At 55.0% G+C, this 12,959-nt stretch overlaps 2 protein-coding genes across 2 annotated transcripts; one reads left to right on the top strand and one right to left on the bottom strand.

The window, feature by feature from the left end:
- Positions 1–235: 235 nt before the first annotated feature.
- Positions 236–3,176, bottom strand: CCMA1212_009605 (6-phosphofructo-2-kinase 1; the record flags this gene model as incomplete). The annotated part of the gene is made up of 5 exons (XM_073706681.1): positions 236–1,093; positions 1,161–1,986; positions 2,159–2,553; positions 2,844–3,134; positions 3,171–3,176. 5 exons carry the CDS (start codon positions 3,174–3,176, stop codon positions 236–238), a joined length of 2,376 nt encoding a protein of 791 aa, XP_073554827.1.
- Positions 3,177–10,717: 7,541 nt separating this feature from the next.
- On the top strand, positions 10,718–12,047 carry CCMA1212_009604 (tRNA-specific adenosine deaminase subunit tad3; the record flags this gene model as incomplete). Its single annotated transcript, XM_073706680.1, has 2 exons — positions 10,718–10,962; positions 11,018–12,047. 2 exons carry the CDS (start codon positions 10,718–10,720, stop codon positions 12,045–12,047), a joined length of 1,275 nt encoding a protein of 424 aa, XP_073554828.1.
- Positions 12,048–12,959: the final 912 nt, after the last annotated feature.

Here is a 12,959-nt window from a genome sequence, read left to right as displayed (position 1 = left end):
CCCCCCCCCAAGCCCCCCCCCCCCCCCCCCTTCACCATAAACCGTCGCGACGCTTGCGCGCGTATCGTCCAAACGCCAAAAAAAAAAAAAAAAAAAAAAAAAAATTATTGTTGTTACAGCTAATTCATTGCCTGGCCTGCTTATCCCGGCGGATATCTTCGAGTTGAGAAATCGGGAGTCAAAAACATAATAGTAGAAGCAAAGGAAAGAGGAAAAGTGGTGAGGAACCGGGACGTTAGACGCTGCCTCGAGTAGCCTTCTGGGGCTTGTAGTTGGGCAGCTCATCAAACCAGCTCTGTGCTTCGTTGTAGCGATAGGCGTGGAAGGCAATTCCATATGGCTTGGGTTCTATGGAATAGAGCATGCCCAGAGGCACGTCCATGTCGGTAATGTCCTCTCGAGTAAGGTCCATGAAATAGGCCATCAAGACCCGGCAGACGGACCGGTGTCCAATGATCAGAACATGGTCTGTGATGCGTTCAATCTCGCGCACCATGTCGCGGAGGCGGCTAATAACCTGGAGATAGCCCTCACCGCCGACGCCCGGGTAGATGTAGTTGAGCTTGTCTTGGGCCCGCTTCTTAAACTCTTCGGGGTACTTGGCTGCAATCTCTTCGTACGTCATGCCCTCGAATTGGCCAGAGTTGAGCTCGTTGAGCATCTCCCAGTTCTTGACGTCATAGTCATCGTCGACGTCAAAGTATTCGGCCGTCTCCACGCTGCGCCGCAGCATCGACGTCCAGACGCAGAAGTTCTTCTCGTCCAGGTCGCTGTACATGTCCGGGTAGGGCGGAGTGTTGTCGCCGGGCAGAGGAGGGAATGACGCCTGCGCCAACTTGCTCTTCTGCTCCATGATCCACTCCTTTCGCTTGTGCGTGATGAATCGGTGAAGAGCCTGGGCATAGCAGTGGCCTCGCTCGGTAAGAGGAGAGTCACCGCCCAATCTGCCCAGCTCGTTGTCGACGCTCTGGCCGTGGCGAGTAATCCAGATTTGCCGGGGGGAGAGATTGAAGCTGGAAAGGTAGGTGCTGAGGCCACCGCTTAGGAAGCCCTTGAGTCTGTGCTGAATCAACTTGCGGCCAACGTCAATCATCTAGAGGAGGGTGTTAGCGAACTGATGGGATTAGCCAAATTTGCTTGCACGATATGAGCAGACACACCTGAATATATTGCATATCGTGCTCTTCCTCGTAGTCTCCGAGGGGTTCGTAGGCGCTGGCATATGCGGCCACTCGAGCCTTGAAGTCCTCCAATGATTTAACAGGGTCCTTATCCCGGTAATCTGGGCCAGAGAGCTTCAATCGCATATTTGCTTCGAGCAAGTCGGGATCTCTGCAGATGCTCTCGATGAACAAGATGCCGAGCTTGGATTCTCTCTGCTTGATGTGATCCACGATATGCTGCCTGCGCTTGATTGTGCTGTTGGTGGCATCGAGGATGCCGACAGCGCCACCTTGGTTCAAGAGGTAGTCTAGTAGTTCGTCCAAAGTCTCCATCGCCACCTGCTCTCTCAAGGCCGCGGCCTTTTCGTTCTTGGGGTCAAAGAACTTAGCGGATTGGTCCGCCTCTTGCTGCGACTCGGTCCGGTTCAGGTCGAGCTCAGTAGGCTCGTCTCGAGGAGCGGGCGCACCATTGAGCAGGATCTCAGCGGCTTGGACTGGGGGGTCAAGGGAGTAGTGTTCAGGAGCCAGCTTGGGATGAACGGACACCCGGCGACCGGCCGTCTTACGTCGCCGGTTGCCCACGTTGAAGATGCGCGATTCATGCTGCTGCCAAGTCAGGTAACGCTGGAGCTTCTTGGTGATGTATGATTTTCCGCGCGCAGGCAAGCCGACCATGACAATGACGAGCTTGGCGGCCACATCGCGCTGGGGAATCCGTCCGTCGGGCGACACCTTGGATCGGGTCATGCCCGGGATGTTGAGCGTCGTCGCATGCGGTCGCACTCGAGGGGTTTGGCTGCCGGAGTTCTGTCTCTGAGGAGGACTAATTGTGTGCCAGCTGGTTAGTTGACGGTCTCAATGAGGAACTGGGGATGCTTCATGGTGGCAACCAAAGTGAGAATACACAACGTCAAGAGTAGCGAACCCCGCCGCAATCGCCGGGAACTGCGGGAAACCACCACAACGAAGCAGGAGGAATCTTGCTCAACACTCACATTCGAGGCGAGCTGGGCGCCGTCGACGTGACGCTCCGCGAGTACGGCGGCGTGTCCGTCAAGTCGTTCATCATGCGCACAGCGTTGGCAACCGATGCGACGGGCGCCAGAGAGCCGGCAGCATCCTTGCCCGCGGGCGGCAGCACGGCCAGGTTCTGAGGATGGTGCTCCAGGTCGGGAGACGTGGGCGAGGTCGTCGAGGGAGAGGTTGAGGGAGGAGACGGCGGCGACGAAAGCAGCTGGTTGTTCATGACCAGTTTCGCGAGGGCCGATTGCTTTGCGAGGCGGCGTCCGGCGTCTGTAGAGGGCGAGAAGAGAGAGGACGAGTAAGCAGAGATGTTCCCTTTATACAGTAGCTCTTGGGGCTCGGGTCTCAAAGTGTTGGGTAATGAGCTCTGAGGCGTAACAAACTCTGAGGCGCGCAAAAGATTGAATGAAAGAAAAATATGATGACGAGGCTTGGAGGTGGGAGGTGGGAGGTGGGTTGCAGAGTTGGAGGGGTGGGAAAAGGAACGAAATTTAACGAGAAAAAAGGTGAGGGATGAGGTCGCCCCAAAAAGTTTAAAAAAAAAAAAAGTCAATTAAAGTTGACGAGAAAGTGAGATGACAGAAAAAGAAACAATGAGATTCGGCTCGTGCGCTGGAAATGACGACGAAGGGATTGCAAGAACATCAAGTTACACACCTTCTCTTCGAAACAACACTGCGGAAGGCATCTGGAGACGTCGAGGTGCAGGATCAGGTTCAATGTCAAGGGCACGATCAAGGCCGACGTCGAGGCTGCGGTTTGACGCAAACGGGGAGGCACTCGCAGGGAAATAAAGGGCCTGCAGCATGTGGCGCGGCCAATCAGATGCAAGCACCGTGTGCGGCCCTGCGAAACCGGCTCGTGGGCTGGATGAGTGGGCTGGAAGCGCTGGGCTGGGAGGAGGTGTGCTTCGTTGTAGCGATAGGCGTGGAAGGCAATTCCATATGGCTTGGGTTCTATGGAATAGAGCATGCCCAGAGGCACGTCCATGTCGGTAATGTCCTCTCGAGTAAGGTCCATGAAATAGGCCATCAAGANGGTCGCTTCCAGGGAGCAGCAGAGGCTCGCACAGGGCAGGGCTTTTGGGGGTCGCAGGCTGCTGGAGGTGTGAGTGCCTGGCGCGGCGGCAAGGTACCGGTACTTGGGCCGCTGAGGCTTTCTGGGCTTTCGGCGCGCGATAAAGGTCCAAAAGGGAGGTACAAGCACGCAGTCACAAGTAGCGGTACTTGCGCGTGGAGGGCTGATCAGGGTTGGCACTGCGATTGTGGTCGAGTCCGGTGCGAGGGGATCGCTTCCCGATTTGGCGCAGCAGAAAAAGAACTCGTGCTTGGAAATGGAAGACACAAGAATGTGCTGTAGTAAGCCGCTGGTCTCGCACTAGACAGGAGAGTGTGTGTGGGAGGAGCGAGATGTCGTAATATATGGCCGTTGCGAGAATTGGACGAAGCGAAAGGAAAAGAAACAAGTGCGTCCAGCGGGTGATAAAAACGGCAGAAGAATCGCCAGAGCCCTGCGTGTTCGTAATGGAATCTCGTTAGCATCATGCCGGCACCTCGACTGCATGGAAATGGAAACACAAGGTAATAGTAGGAAAAAAATTGGCCGAGAGAGATAAGCTGGGCTCCATAATAGGGCATCATGTCTCGCGCTCATGTTCGACAAACGACACCAAAACTACAGCACCGCAGCCCACAATAACATCAGGGCAGGTGATTGATCAGGTTGTGCGCCGCAGCCAACGTGCGTCCAGAAACCTGCTACATGGCCGCCAGGAAGCAGAAGGGAGGCTTCGGTGTACCTTATGAGGTGTTGCTTTGATGACTCGATGGGAGGAGGCTCAGCGGTCAGCACTGATACGAGGCCGTCCACGTCTCGTCTCGAGCTTCAGCCAAGGTGAGGTGACTTGCGCCGCTGTCGTCGGAGATGGCTTTCCGTGCCTGGACGGATCAATCGATAGCGACGGCGTGGATTGGTGCAAAGGAACGAATAGCAGCGGTGGAATCTACCTCGCTGAGCCTCGCTGAAAGGGGCGACTTTGAGCAAGTGCTGCAAGGTAAGATGGCCGACAAGTTCAACTTGATATCGAAAGACAGACACCGAGAGGCAAGGGATTGATTGCAGCGGCTCTGTGGCAAACAGACGTCTTATCTACAATACGCAGAAAGACAATGGAAAGGAAGGAAGAAGCGCGAAAAAATGGTGTACTTGTAGATGCCAGAACTCCAAGAAACGTAGCTCCCACATGGAGAAGCAGGGCTTTATACACAGAAACCACCTTCACGCGGTCATCGAATCCAACAAACAACGGGCTCCTCCATATTCGCATGCACATGCAACGACTCAGCGGTGCTACAGACATACAGTAGCATGGATGGTGGTCGGAATGCACCACCTCGCTCTTCAACAGGCAGGCCGACCAGCCCACCTTTGCTCTGCCTGTATGACTTCGTACTGTACTCGTTTCTACATCGGACAGACAAGTTCCTCCTCTCCTCCTCTTCCTGCTCCAGCCAGCCAGAGAGCCAGCATTGCCAAGTGGGCGGCGGCGTGTCCTTCTGAGGGCCAAGCAAGTTACATGTGAGTAGGACTAGGTAGCACCACCTGTCCTACCCACATCAGCATGTAAGGCATGGACCTACCTAGCAAGAATATCGTACTGTAGTTGCAAGATCCGTAGCATGCAGACAAGCTGGCTCGCTTCATGCATCGGCATGGACGGCTCCAAGCAGAAGAGCGTGCCTCCAAAAAGGCAGCAGAAAACGTCCAGTTCAGCACCAAAGAGTGTGAGGAAAAGAGCCCTTCGTGCCCCGTGTCCCTGTAGGCTGGTGCTAATCGGACTCGCGCCGAGAGACGGCCGGCCTCGCTTGTCAGACGCCCGGGGGGGTGGCTTGTAGTTCCCCAAATCTCCGCCGCTCAAGTCCTCGGCCTCGTCCTCCTCGTACTGTATCGTGCTCTGGAAGACGTATCACAGGTTGCGACCTGTCGCTGGTTGGTTTGGTGATGAGCTGCATTTCGGCTTCGTTTCTGTCATTGGCCTTTGGCAAGCATTCTGCCGGTGCTTGGCGCGCTCCGCGGCTCGTCGTTTGCAATTCCTCGTTCCCCCAACTTCTCGAGATACACACACTCGCACTCACACACCCTCACGCCAATGTCTCATCCCTCTTCAGCCTCTCGTGCCGCCCCCCCAGTCCATCCCTTCAGAGGATCGCTGTAGTGCTGCCTTGGATCTCTCTCCATCCCCGCGATTTTCATTAATAGCAGCATGCCGTGCGCAACCACCACCCGCAAGCCGCCATGCACGTCGCCGGGAGCTCCAGTGCCGGTGCTGCTCAGCTGTCCAGCCCATCATCTGCTCGAGGCACAGAGTAGGTAATACTCGTAGCGTGTACCTTGACTGCGTACATGTCGGAAGACTCGTACTGGCTGTCCCCGTGTCCGTGTCGTCAACCGCCACAGCCGGCGTGATGGAGCGGCCCATGATGCTGCCGAAGCCTTGCACTACGTAATTTGCGCTCACCGACGTGGGCTCGTGAGAGACCAAAGCCGTGGAGATGATGCAGCTCGCGGCAGGATGATGGCGTTGGATGAACATCACGGCCCAGCGATGATCCCCTTCACCCTCTCCAGCCTCACGTCCTCGACTTCGCCACCCCTCGATTTCCCTCCCATTCAACGCTCAGCAAGTAAACGACAGCGGCCAAAGCAGAGTCTTCCCCAAAGGCATCTCCAAGGAACTTTGCCGTTCCATTGGAGCACCGAGAGGGTGTCCAAGAGCATCTCCGGGAGGGTGTGCATATCTCGTCCCAACTCACCAGCTCACGCCGACCTCTGTGCTCTCCACGTGCTAATTTCCCTGTCCAACCCTCGTCTAACTGGTTTGAAATACTTTGGGCCAATCGCCGCCGACGTCCCCCACGGGTCCTGGATGTAGCTGTAGTTGTCGTTCTCACTCCTCCCAGCCCAGGCTCATCTTCTAGCAAATCCACGGCCGCCCCTCGGCCGCCACAGGCACAAAGGCAGCTTGGCAAGCCGTTGGCCGCAATCTCATCGTGCTCTTTTTGCCCACCCTGTAGGGCACAACCCGAGCCTCATCCATTGCTGCGTATAGATAAGTATTTTGTGTTTCGCGCTTGGTACGAAGTACTACCTTGGATATGTTCGTAGTCCAGTACTTGTAGGACCATTTGGAACGGCCATGTCTCACAGCCGTCAATGTATCTTTGTCGACGCAAGGCTCCCTCACTCCTGATCCCGCCGATAGCGGACCGTCTCTCTTCGCATACTGTATGTACTTGTACGGAGAAGACGCATCGGACATCACGGATCAGTGCCCAGCTTGCAGTACATAGGGCGCTCTGATGCAAATCGGGCACCGTGATTGGCAGGCGGGCCATTACCCTTCCTCTTCGCGTAATATTGCTGGGAGCTCTGTCGTAATGCGTGGAATTCACCTGCATGCTGCCGAGACGAACATCTGATAAACAACTAATTTTCGCTTGTCACAAAGCTAGAGTTGATGATGGATGTCGGATGCGACCTGTACCGTAACATGTACCTGCCCTCCATATCAGTTGTGCCAACAGGGGCCGCGCAGCCTTGCTCGGCCTCGCTTGCCAACGCTCAACACTCTCCGGCCATCAATGGCTGCTTCGCCTCCTCCCTTTGCTCTCCATTCTGTAACTAGCCGTCTCGTCCTGCAAGCGTGGGAAAGGGTAAGGGAAACGTGAAGCCTGCTTTTTTGACAGACTTGCAGCGCGGCATCGCTGGCAGCCGGCCGACGTCATTCAAGACCAGGGGGCCAGCAAATCTGCTGCGAGCAACATCATGCCCATCAACGGGGCACTGCTCCATAAAAGTACCGGAACGCCGCCCATGCACTGACTTGGTGCGATGACCAACATGCCTTGACGTCTTAGTGCTTGTCGTGGTGAAGCCGCTGGCGTTTACAGGGGCTTCACGCTGCAGCGGTGCTCAAGGTGCTATTGAATCCGTAGCGCGCACTCTCTCATCTCGCCCCGATGCATGGATCCAGTCGTGCCAGTGTCTTCGTAATCTCGAGCACATACGAGTACGTGGCTGCGCTGAACCTGAACCGTACTCGTACAGTACAGGCCAAGCCGCGGCTGAGACATGAAGCGGCCTCAACAAACCTAAGGTCGTTGAGATTAACGTGAGACCCCGTAGCACAGACCGTCCCAAACACGGGAACAGCGCAGATGAAGGGAGACTGGTCAGAGACATGGCTGCGTATGCTTGACTTACGCGCCCCCTTTCCACCCCATTCATCACCAGCTGTTTGTCAGATGGTTTCACGCCATGGCAGTACCCAAGACATTGTCGCTCCTCCAAGGACGACGGACCAAGGAGAGGCATATCGCATATCTGACCATTTCTTGGCAGGTCTCTTTTCGTAGCTGCCTGTCTGCCTCAGCATCCGGCGGCAGCCCCCTTTAGGTCCTCGTCCAATGACAATGCAGTGCTGGAAGGGATCTGCCTTTGCCAGTCATGAGACAACGTGGGCATCTTGATGGCAACGAGATATGACAGCACCGCTGCGCTGTCGTGTCAGGCCGGAAATGCTAGCCATTCCAGCCCCCATGTTGCGCTGTCGTGCTTGCTCAGATCAAACCGCTACGCCATGCTGCTCTCGACAGCGCATAATCATGTGTCACGCTGATGAAAGGCGCCCGCGAGAGAGAAACAGCCGAATGTGGTGATGGATTGTGCTCGTGCTTCTGCTCCTGCTCCTGCTTGTATGTTGCGTTGATCAATCCAGCAGGATCCGGCGGTTACGGCCCCCTTCGTCAACGCAGGCGGCTCATGCGGAGCATCTGCCGTGTTTCCAGGGTTTGCCCAATCTGACTGAGCCAGGTCGAAGTCTCGTGCTCCATCGTATGTCAAAGATGAGCCTCACGCCGAAGGCTTGATTTTCTCGGTGTCGGCAGCTACCGTAGCATCAGCCTGTCAGTCAGTCGCACCAACCAATGTACGGCCTCGCAGCCAGAAGCGGTGCTCTTCGAGGCCTTATTGAAAGCATACCCGTACCTGTAGTTCTCATGCTTGCGATCCGTATGCCATATGTACAGTGTCGCAGCCTTCGGCAAGAAATTAGATGCCAAGCTGCCGTAGCTGTGCTCGGGGTTTCCGGTCCGGCTGGTGTGCTGAGCCATGGATGATCCTTGTTAAGAGGAAGCTTCACAAAGTTCCCCAAATGGAATGGCTGACAAGCTGGAATAATGAGCTGTAACAAGTCATATTAGTGCATGAGGGCGTTTCGGACTTCGAGGGCATGGAGAGTCCCCGGAGTATTTGGTACCAGGAGCGAGCAACTGAAATGGCTCGTGAAATCCGCACCAAGCGCCAGACGCGCCGCGTAATAAAAATAAGCCCAAGACCCTGATCTTCAAGCCAAACGATCTCGGTGGGCTCGCTGAACCACAGAACTGCTAGTACACGTTGCATCAGTTTGCTCTCTTTTCTCCCCAATGCTGACGCTGACTTGTAGCTTCCCTCTTATTCGGCGCCTACTTGACTGTAAATAGGTACCTTTGCCAGGTAATGTAAGAGTCGCTCGTTGACTCGAAGTCGTACATGCATGGACCTGCCCGTACAAAAATGTTCGTATCCTCGCTTACCCCATCATACCCCGCGAACTCCTCGCACAGAGGATGGGGAGCGACAGCGATCAAGAGCATCCGTGATCCGTGAATGGGAACGGGGGCGGATAAGAAATTCCTGTGACAAGCGCATATTGGCAAGATGCAAAATGGGGGCCAGCCTCTCCAGGTTGGAACCTCCTGTTCCTCCAGGCGTGGGGGGCCGACGCCAGCTAGTAATAGTAGCCTCAACCTCCGCGAGGCCGTCGTCGTTCCTGCGTTGAAATCACAGACGAGCGAGACGATCGGTACAAGGCTGACAGGGGACGCGAGCTCCGAGAAGCGTGGCATGCAGCACTGGTGGCGTCGGCCGATATTGAACATTGTTTCGAAGCGCCATCGAGCCTGAGGAGGAGTAAATGCTGGAAATTATGGGTGCGGCTATTGAAGTCGCAGCCGATCCTCTGCGCTGATGTGAAGCAGAACGGTAGGCGAGGGGTTCAGAGAGAAGCAGTATGACCATCTGTGAATAGGAGAGCAATATCAGCCATGACGAAGATGCTCTGCAAACGCAAACATGGGCGAGTAAGGCGCTGAATCTGCCATCCATTCTTCGGTGTTCTAACAGGAGGATGTGATGGAAGATGGGAATGCCTCTGTCTACCTAGGTACCTTAGGTGAGGCAGCTTGTCGTTTGGCAGGAACCACCTCCGGCAGTCGCAGCCCATCAAGCAGATAGGTACATTTAGGTGGATACAACTTGTCCCTCCTCTTCTTCTTTCCCTCTTCCCGCTACATTTCTCCATACACGAGGTAAGCAATGGAATATTTCCAGGCGTGTGTTCTACCACTCATGCTGGCAGTGTTGACTGCACATTCATTGTCTCTCACACTCACAGTCATGCAAAACTTTTTGTGACTTTTTTTCTGAGATGCAAGTGAACTTTTTGGTGGAGCCTCTGTACCTGCCGATCCCATGGCCAACCAGCGCCTTCCATTCCTCGCGAATCCCCACTTTTCTTCAACTACCCGCAATCTTCATCGGCTTCTCACCTGAAATGTTCAACGATTCAAATATCAAACAACTCCAGCCATCGAATTCCCAACGTGCGGCATCAAACGCTCCTCTGGTAAAGCCTGGTTGTATCTCGAGCCCGGTAGCGCTTTGTTGTTAGTACCGCCATGCAAATCACCCTCCAAGTCCCGCCCTCTCAAAGCCATCAAAGAAGGAAAAATCGTGTGTTGACATCTTTCTAACAAAGTCCCCAGCGAGCTTCCCTCGTCCACAAGAACCCCCAGGCGGCAAGCGAGCTCATCCGACTTCACGATCCCACTTTTCAGCCTAGGACAGTAGCTCTTTAGAGTCCGGGTTAAAAGGTACTCTCAGGGCAACCTTACCCCGACTGTAGGAGCTTTTGGGCCTTTACCCGTCATCTCTACTGTCGCCTCTCCTGGCAACCAAACGAACGCCAGCCGCCACCTAGGAAGGCGAATGAGATTAACTTCTTCCAGAGCAGTAGCCACCTTTTCATGATAGACTTGCTGGCGCCTTCCGCCTGTTTCTCCTTCGACTCCAAAGCGGTCAGAATTCGCAAGCAACAACCGCGTTGGCGATCGGCTCTCAGTTACTTCTTCTGCATCGGCTTGCCAAAACGATCTCCCCAGTAACGCACCCAGGCAATTGTGTCCTTTCTCAAATCGCATCAACAGTCACCCAAGGCTCTCCTCATCATCTACCTCCCTCACCATACCACTACTGAAGCGCCCGGAATGCGAAGATAGGAGAGCTGTTTACTTGGTGTTTCGAAGCTTCTTCCCTCTCTTTGTTCGAAGAAAGATTTCTACAGCTGATCTCAGCCCTCTATTTGAAGCCTTCCACCCAGAGAATTGTTTTCTCGTTCTTGACGGGCATAACTCCAGACACTACGGAGCATCATGGCTGTCGAGGTTGATTATTACGATTCCGGAAACGGCGACGCTGGGATGGAGCTTGACATCAAAGAACCCCGTCAATTCAGAGGTGCATCGCCGAACCCCTTGATCGATGACCTCAGAGCTCAGGACTTGCCTCGAGGCGTCCTCATTCCCTTGAAAACCACCCAAGAAGTCCGCCAAGACCACACCATTGTGCAGGCGTACATCACCAGAGCCCCTACAAAATCTGCCAACGATGTTATCACGTAGGCCTTTCCCGATGCTGTGCCTGCCATGTACCGAGCGCTAACCACTTCTCAGTCTCCTGCGCGACATGTGTCCCGACGGTAACGCTAATACCTTACCACACCTACGCAGATGCGCAAAGCCATCGGATCTTCCTGCGCATCTCAAGACGCAGTTGATGAATGACACCCCAACGGGACGGCAGATCCACACTGCGAAATCGACGTGGATTTACATCATCGTGGGAGAAGCCAAAGACTTTTCGAAAGAGGACCTGGTCGAGCTGCTGTCTAGCGTGGAAGGAATCGAAAACGAACCCTTCATCAGTATGATTCCAGTCCCTCTGCTAGCACCGACGTCCCAAGTCCAGGCCGCCATGTGGTCTTCACAGTTCTGGCCCACTGTTTATCGCAAGAACAATCCTCTGGGACCGCACCCAGGCATGGTGGCTCGCGGCACCGACGATATCAAGTACGACACGGCCATCTGGATGGCGCTGGCCCACCGCGTCGCCCTTCAAGCCAAAGAAGCAGGGATCGGAGAGGCCATGGGAGCCGTGATTGTTCAGCGAGGAGAGACCGGCACAGAGCTTGTTGGACTTGCTGGAGATGCCCGATACCATCACGAAGACGGCATGAGCTTCGCCAACAACCCAATGTCGCACTGCGTCCTGCGTGCTATTAGTATGGTGGCCCAGAAGCTTGTCCGATATGAGCGATCGGCTACCGAACAGCCAATGGAACACGCCAATCTGGCGTACGATGCCTTCCAGGACGCACCCTTGATTGAGCTGGAAAGGGAATGCTTCAAGCAAGAGCACCCAAACAAAGACGGATACCTCTGTCACGGACTGGAGCTCTATACTACTCATGAGCCATGTGTGGCATGCTCCATGGGCGTGCTCCACTCCCGCATGGGAAAAGCAATATTCTGCAAGCATATGCCTCGATCGGGCGGCCTGAGCTCAGATGATCGTCCTGATGGAGGTGGACGAGGATTGGGTCTTTTCTGGCGACGAGAGCTCAACTGGAGCCTGCTGGCATGGGAGTGGGAGAGTGACGGCGTACCCGACCTCCCTCCTGTTGATCCGACCACTCACGTTTAGGATTACCACCTCCGAGGACGATATGAGACTCGATGCTACCAACGCTGGCTAGAGCAGTGCTGGACAATGGATTTGTCTGGGCAGATGAGCGCTCGAGCCGCGTGGCATGGTTTCGAGAAGAGCATGATCTGTCTTCTTTGCGACGAAGTGTGGCTGTTTGTAAGAGTATTGTATTGGAGAATATGTACATTGTCACGATGCTGTCGACGACGACGAAGACAAGAGGAGAGCCGCAGGACAAGGGAGAGGGGTTAGATAATCCTCTGTACGTTGGAGGGACTCGGTACGAATTACGAGGCATCGGATTAGTTTGTGGAAAACCTGTGGCTTTCGGCAGGGCATGGCACGGCGAACGGATAACTGTTTTGGTATTGGCAAAGATGCACCAGTGGCCTATTACACGTTCAAATGAATCATGAACAAAGAGACTTGCTTGGCACAATGGTGATGCCGCCTTGATATTGAGTTGACAGGATAGATGCTTGGTTCCCAGACTGATGTCTTTGTTGACGCCGACACTTGCACTCCGCGATGCCTCAGTAGTACTACACCTCCTTCGTCCACCAACTTCCCATGTCACATCGCCTCCAAGTCTCCCATCTTTGTGATGCTGCTCGTCGTCACCAGCCTCATCGTCCGGCCAAGGGCATGGTACCCGACATGTAATATCGAGGCAGCCCAGGACAGCCAGGCGGCAGAGATGCCCCAAAGCTGCCCTAACCACCGAGGCCTCACAGGGATTGTAGCGCCTGGCTCCGGGCCTATGGGCGGCAAATGCGACCGCCCCCCAGCGTCTCCACAGGCGGGAGACTGAAAGCGGACAGCGCTGAGGTGCCCCTCCTAAAGTTTGCGCGAATCACGCGGCTGCTCGGCCTTGGTCCTCCAAGGGCAGAACCCCCCCCCCCCCCCCCC

Source organism: Trichoderma ghanense, assembly GCF_004382785.1.
Source record: "Trichoderma ghanense strain CCMA-1212 chromosome Unknown scaffold_17, whole genome shotgun sequence".
NCBI lineage: Eukaryota > Fungi > Ascomycota > Sordariomycetes > Hypocreales > Hypocreaceae > Trichoderma > Trichoderma ghanense.
The sequence above is the reverse complement of the archived record's forward strand: the minus strand, read 5'-3'. Positions and strand labels throughout refer to the sequence as shown.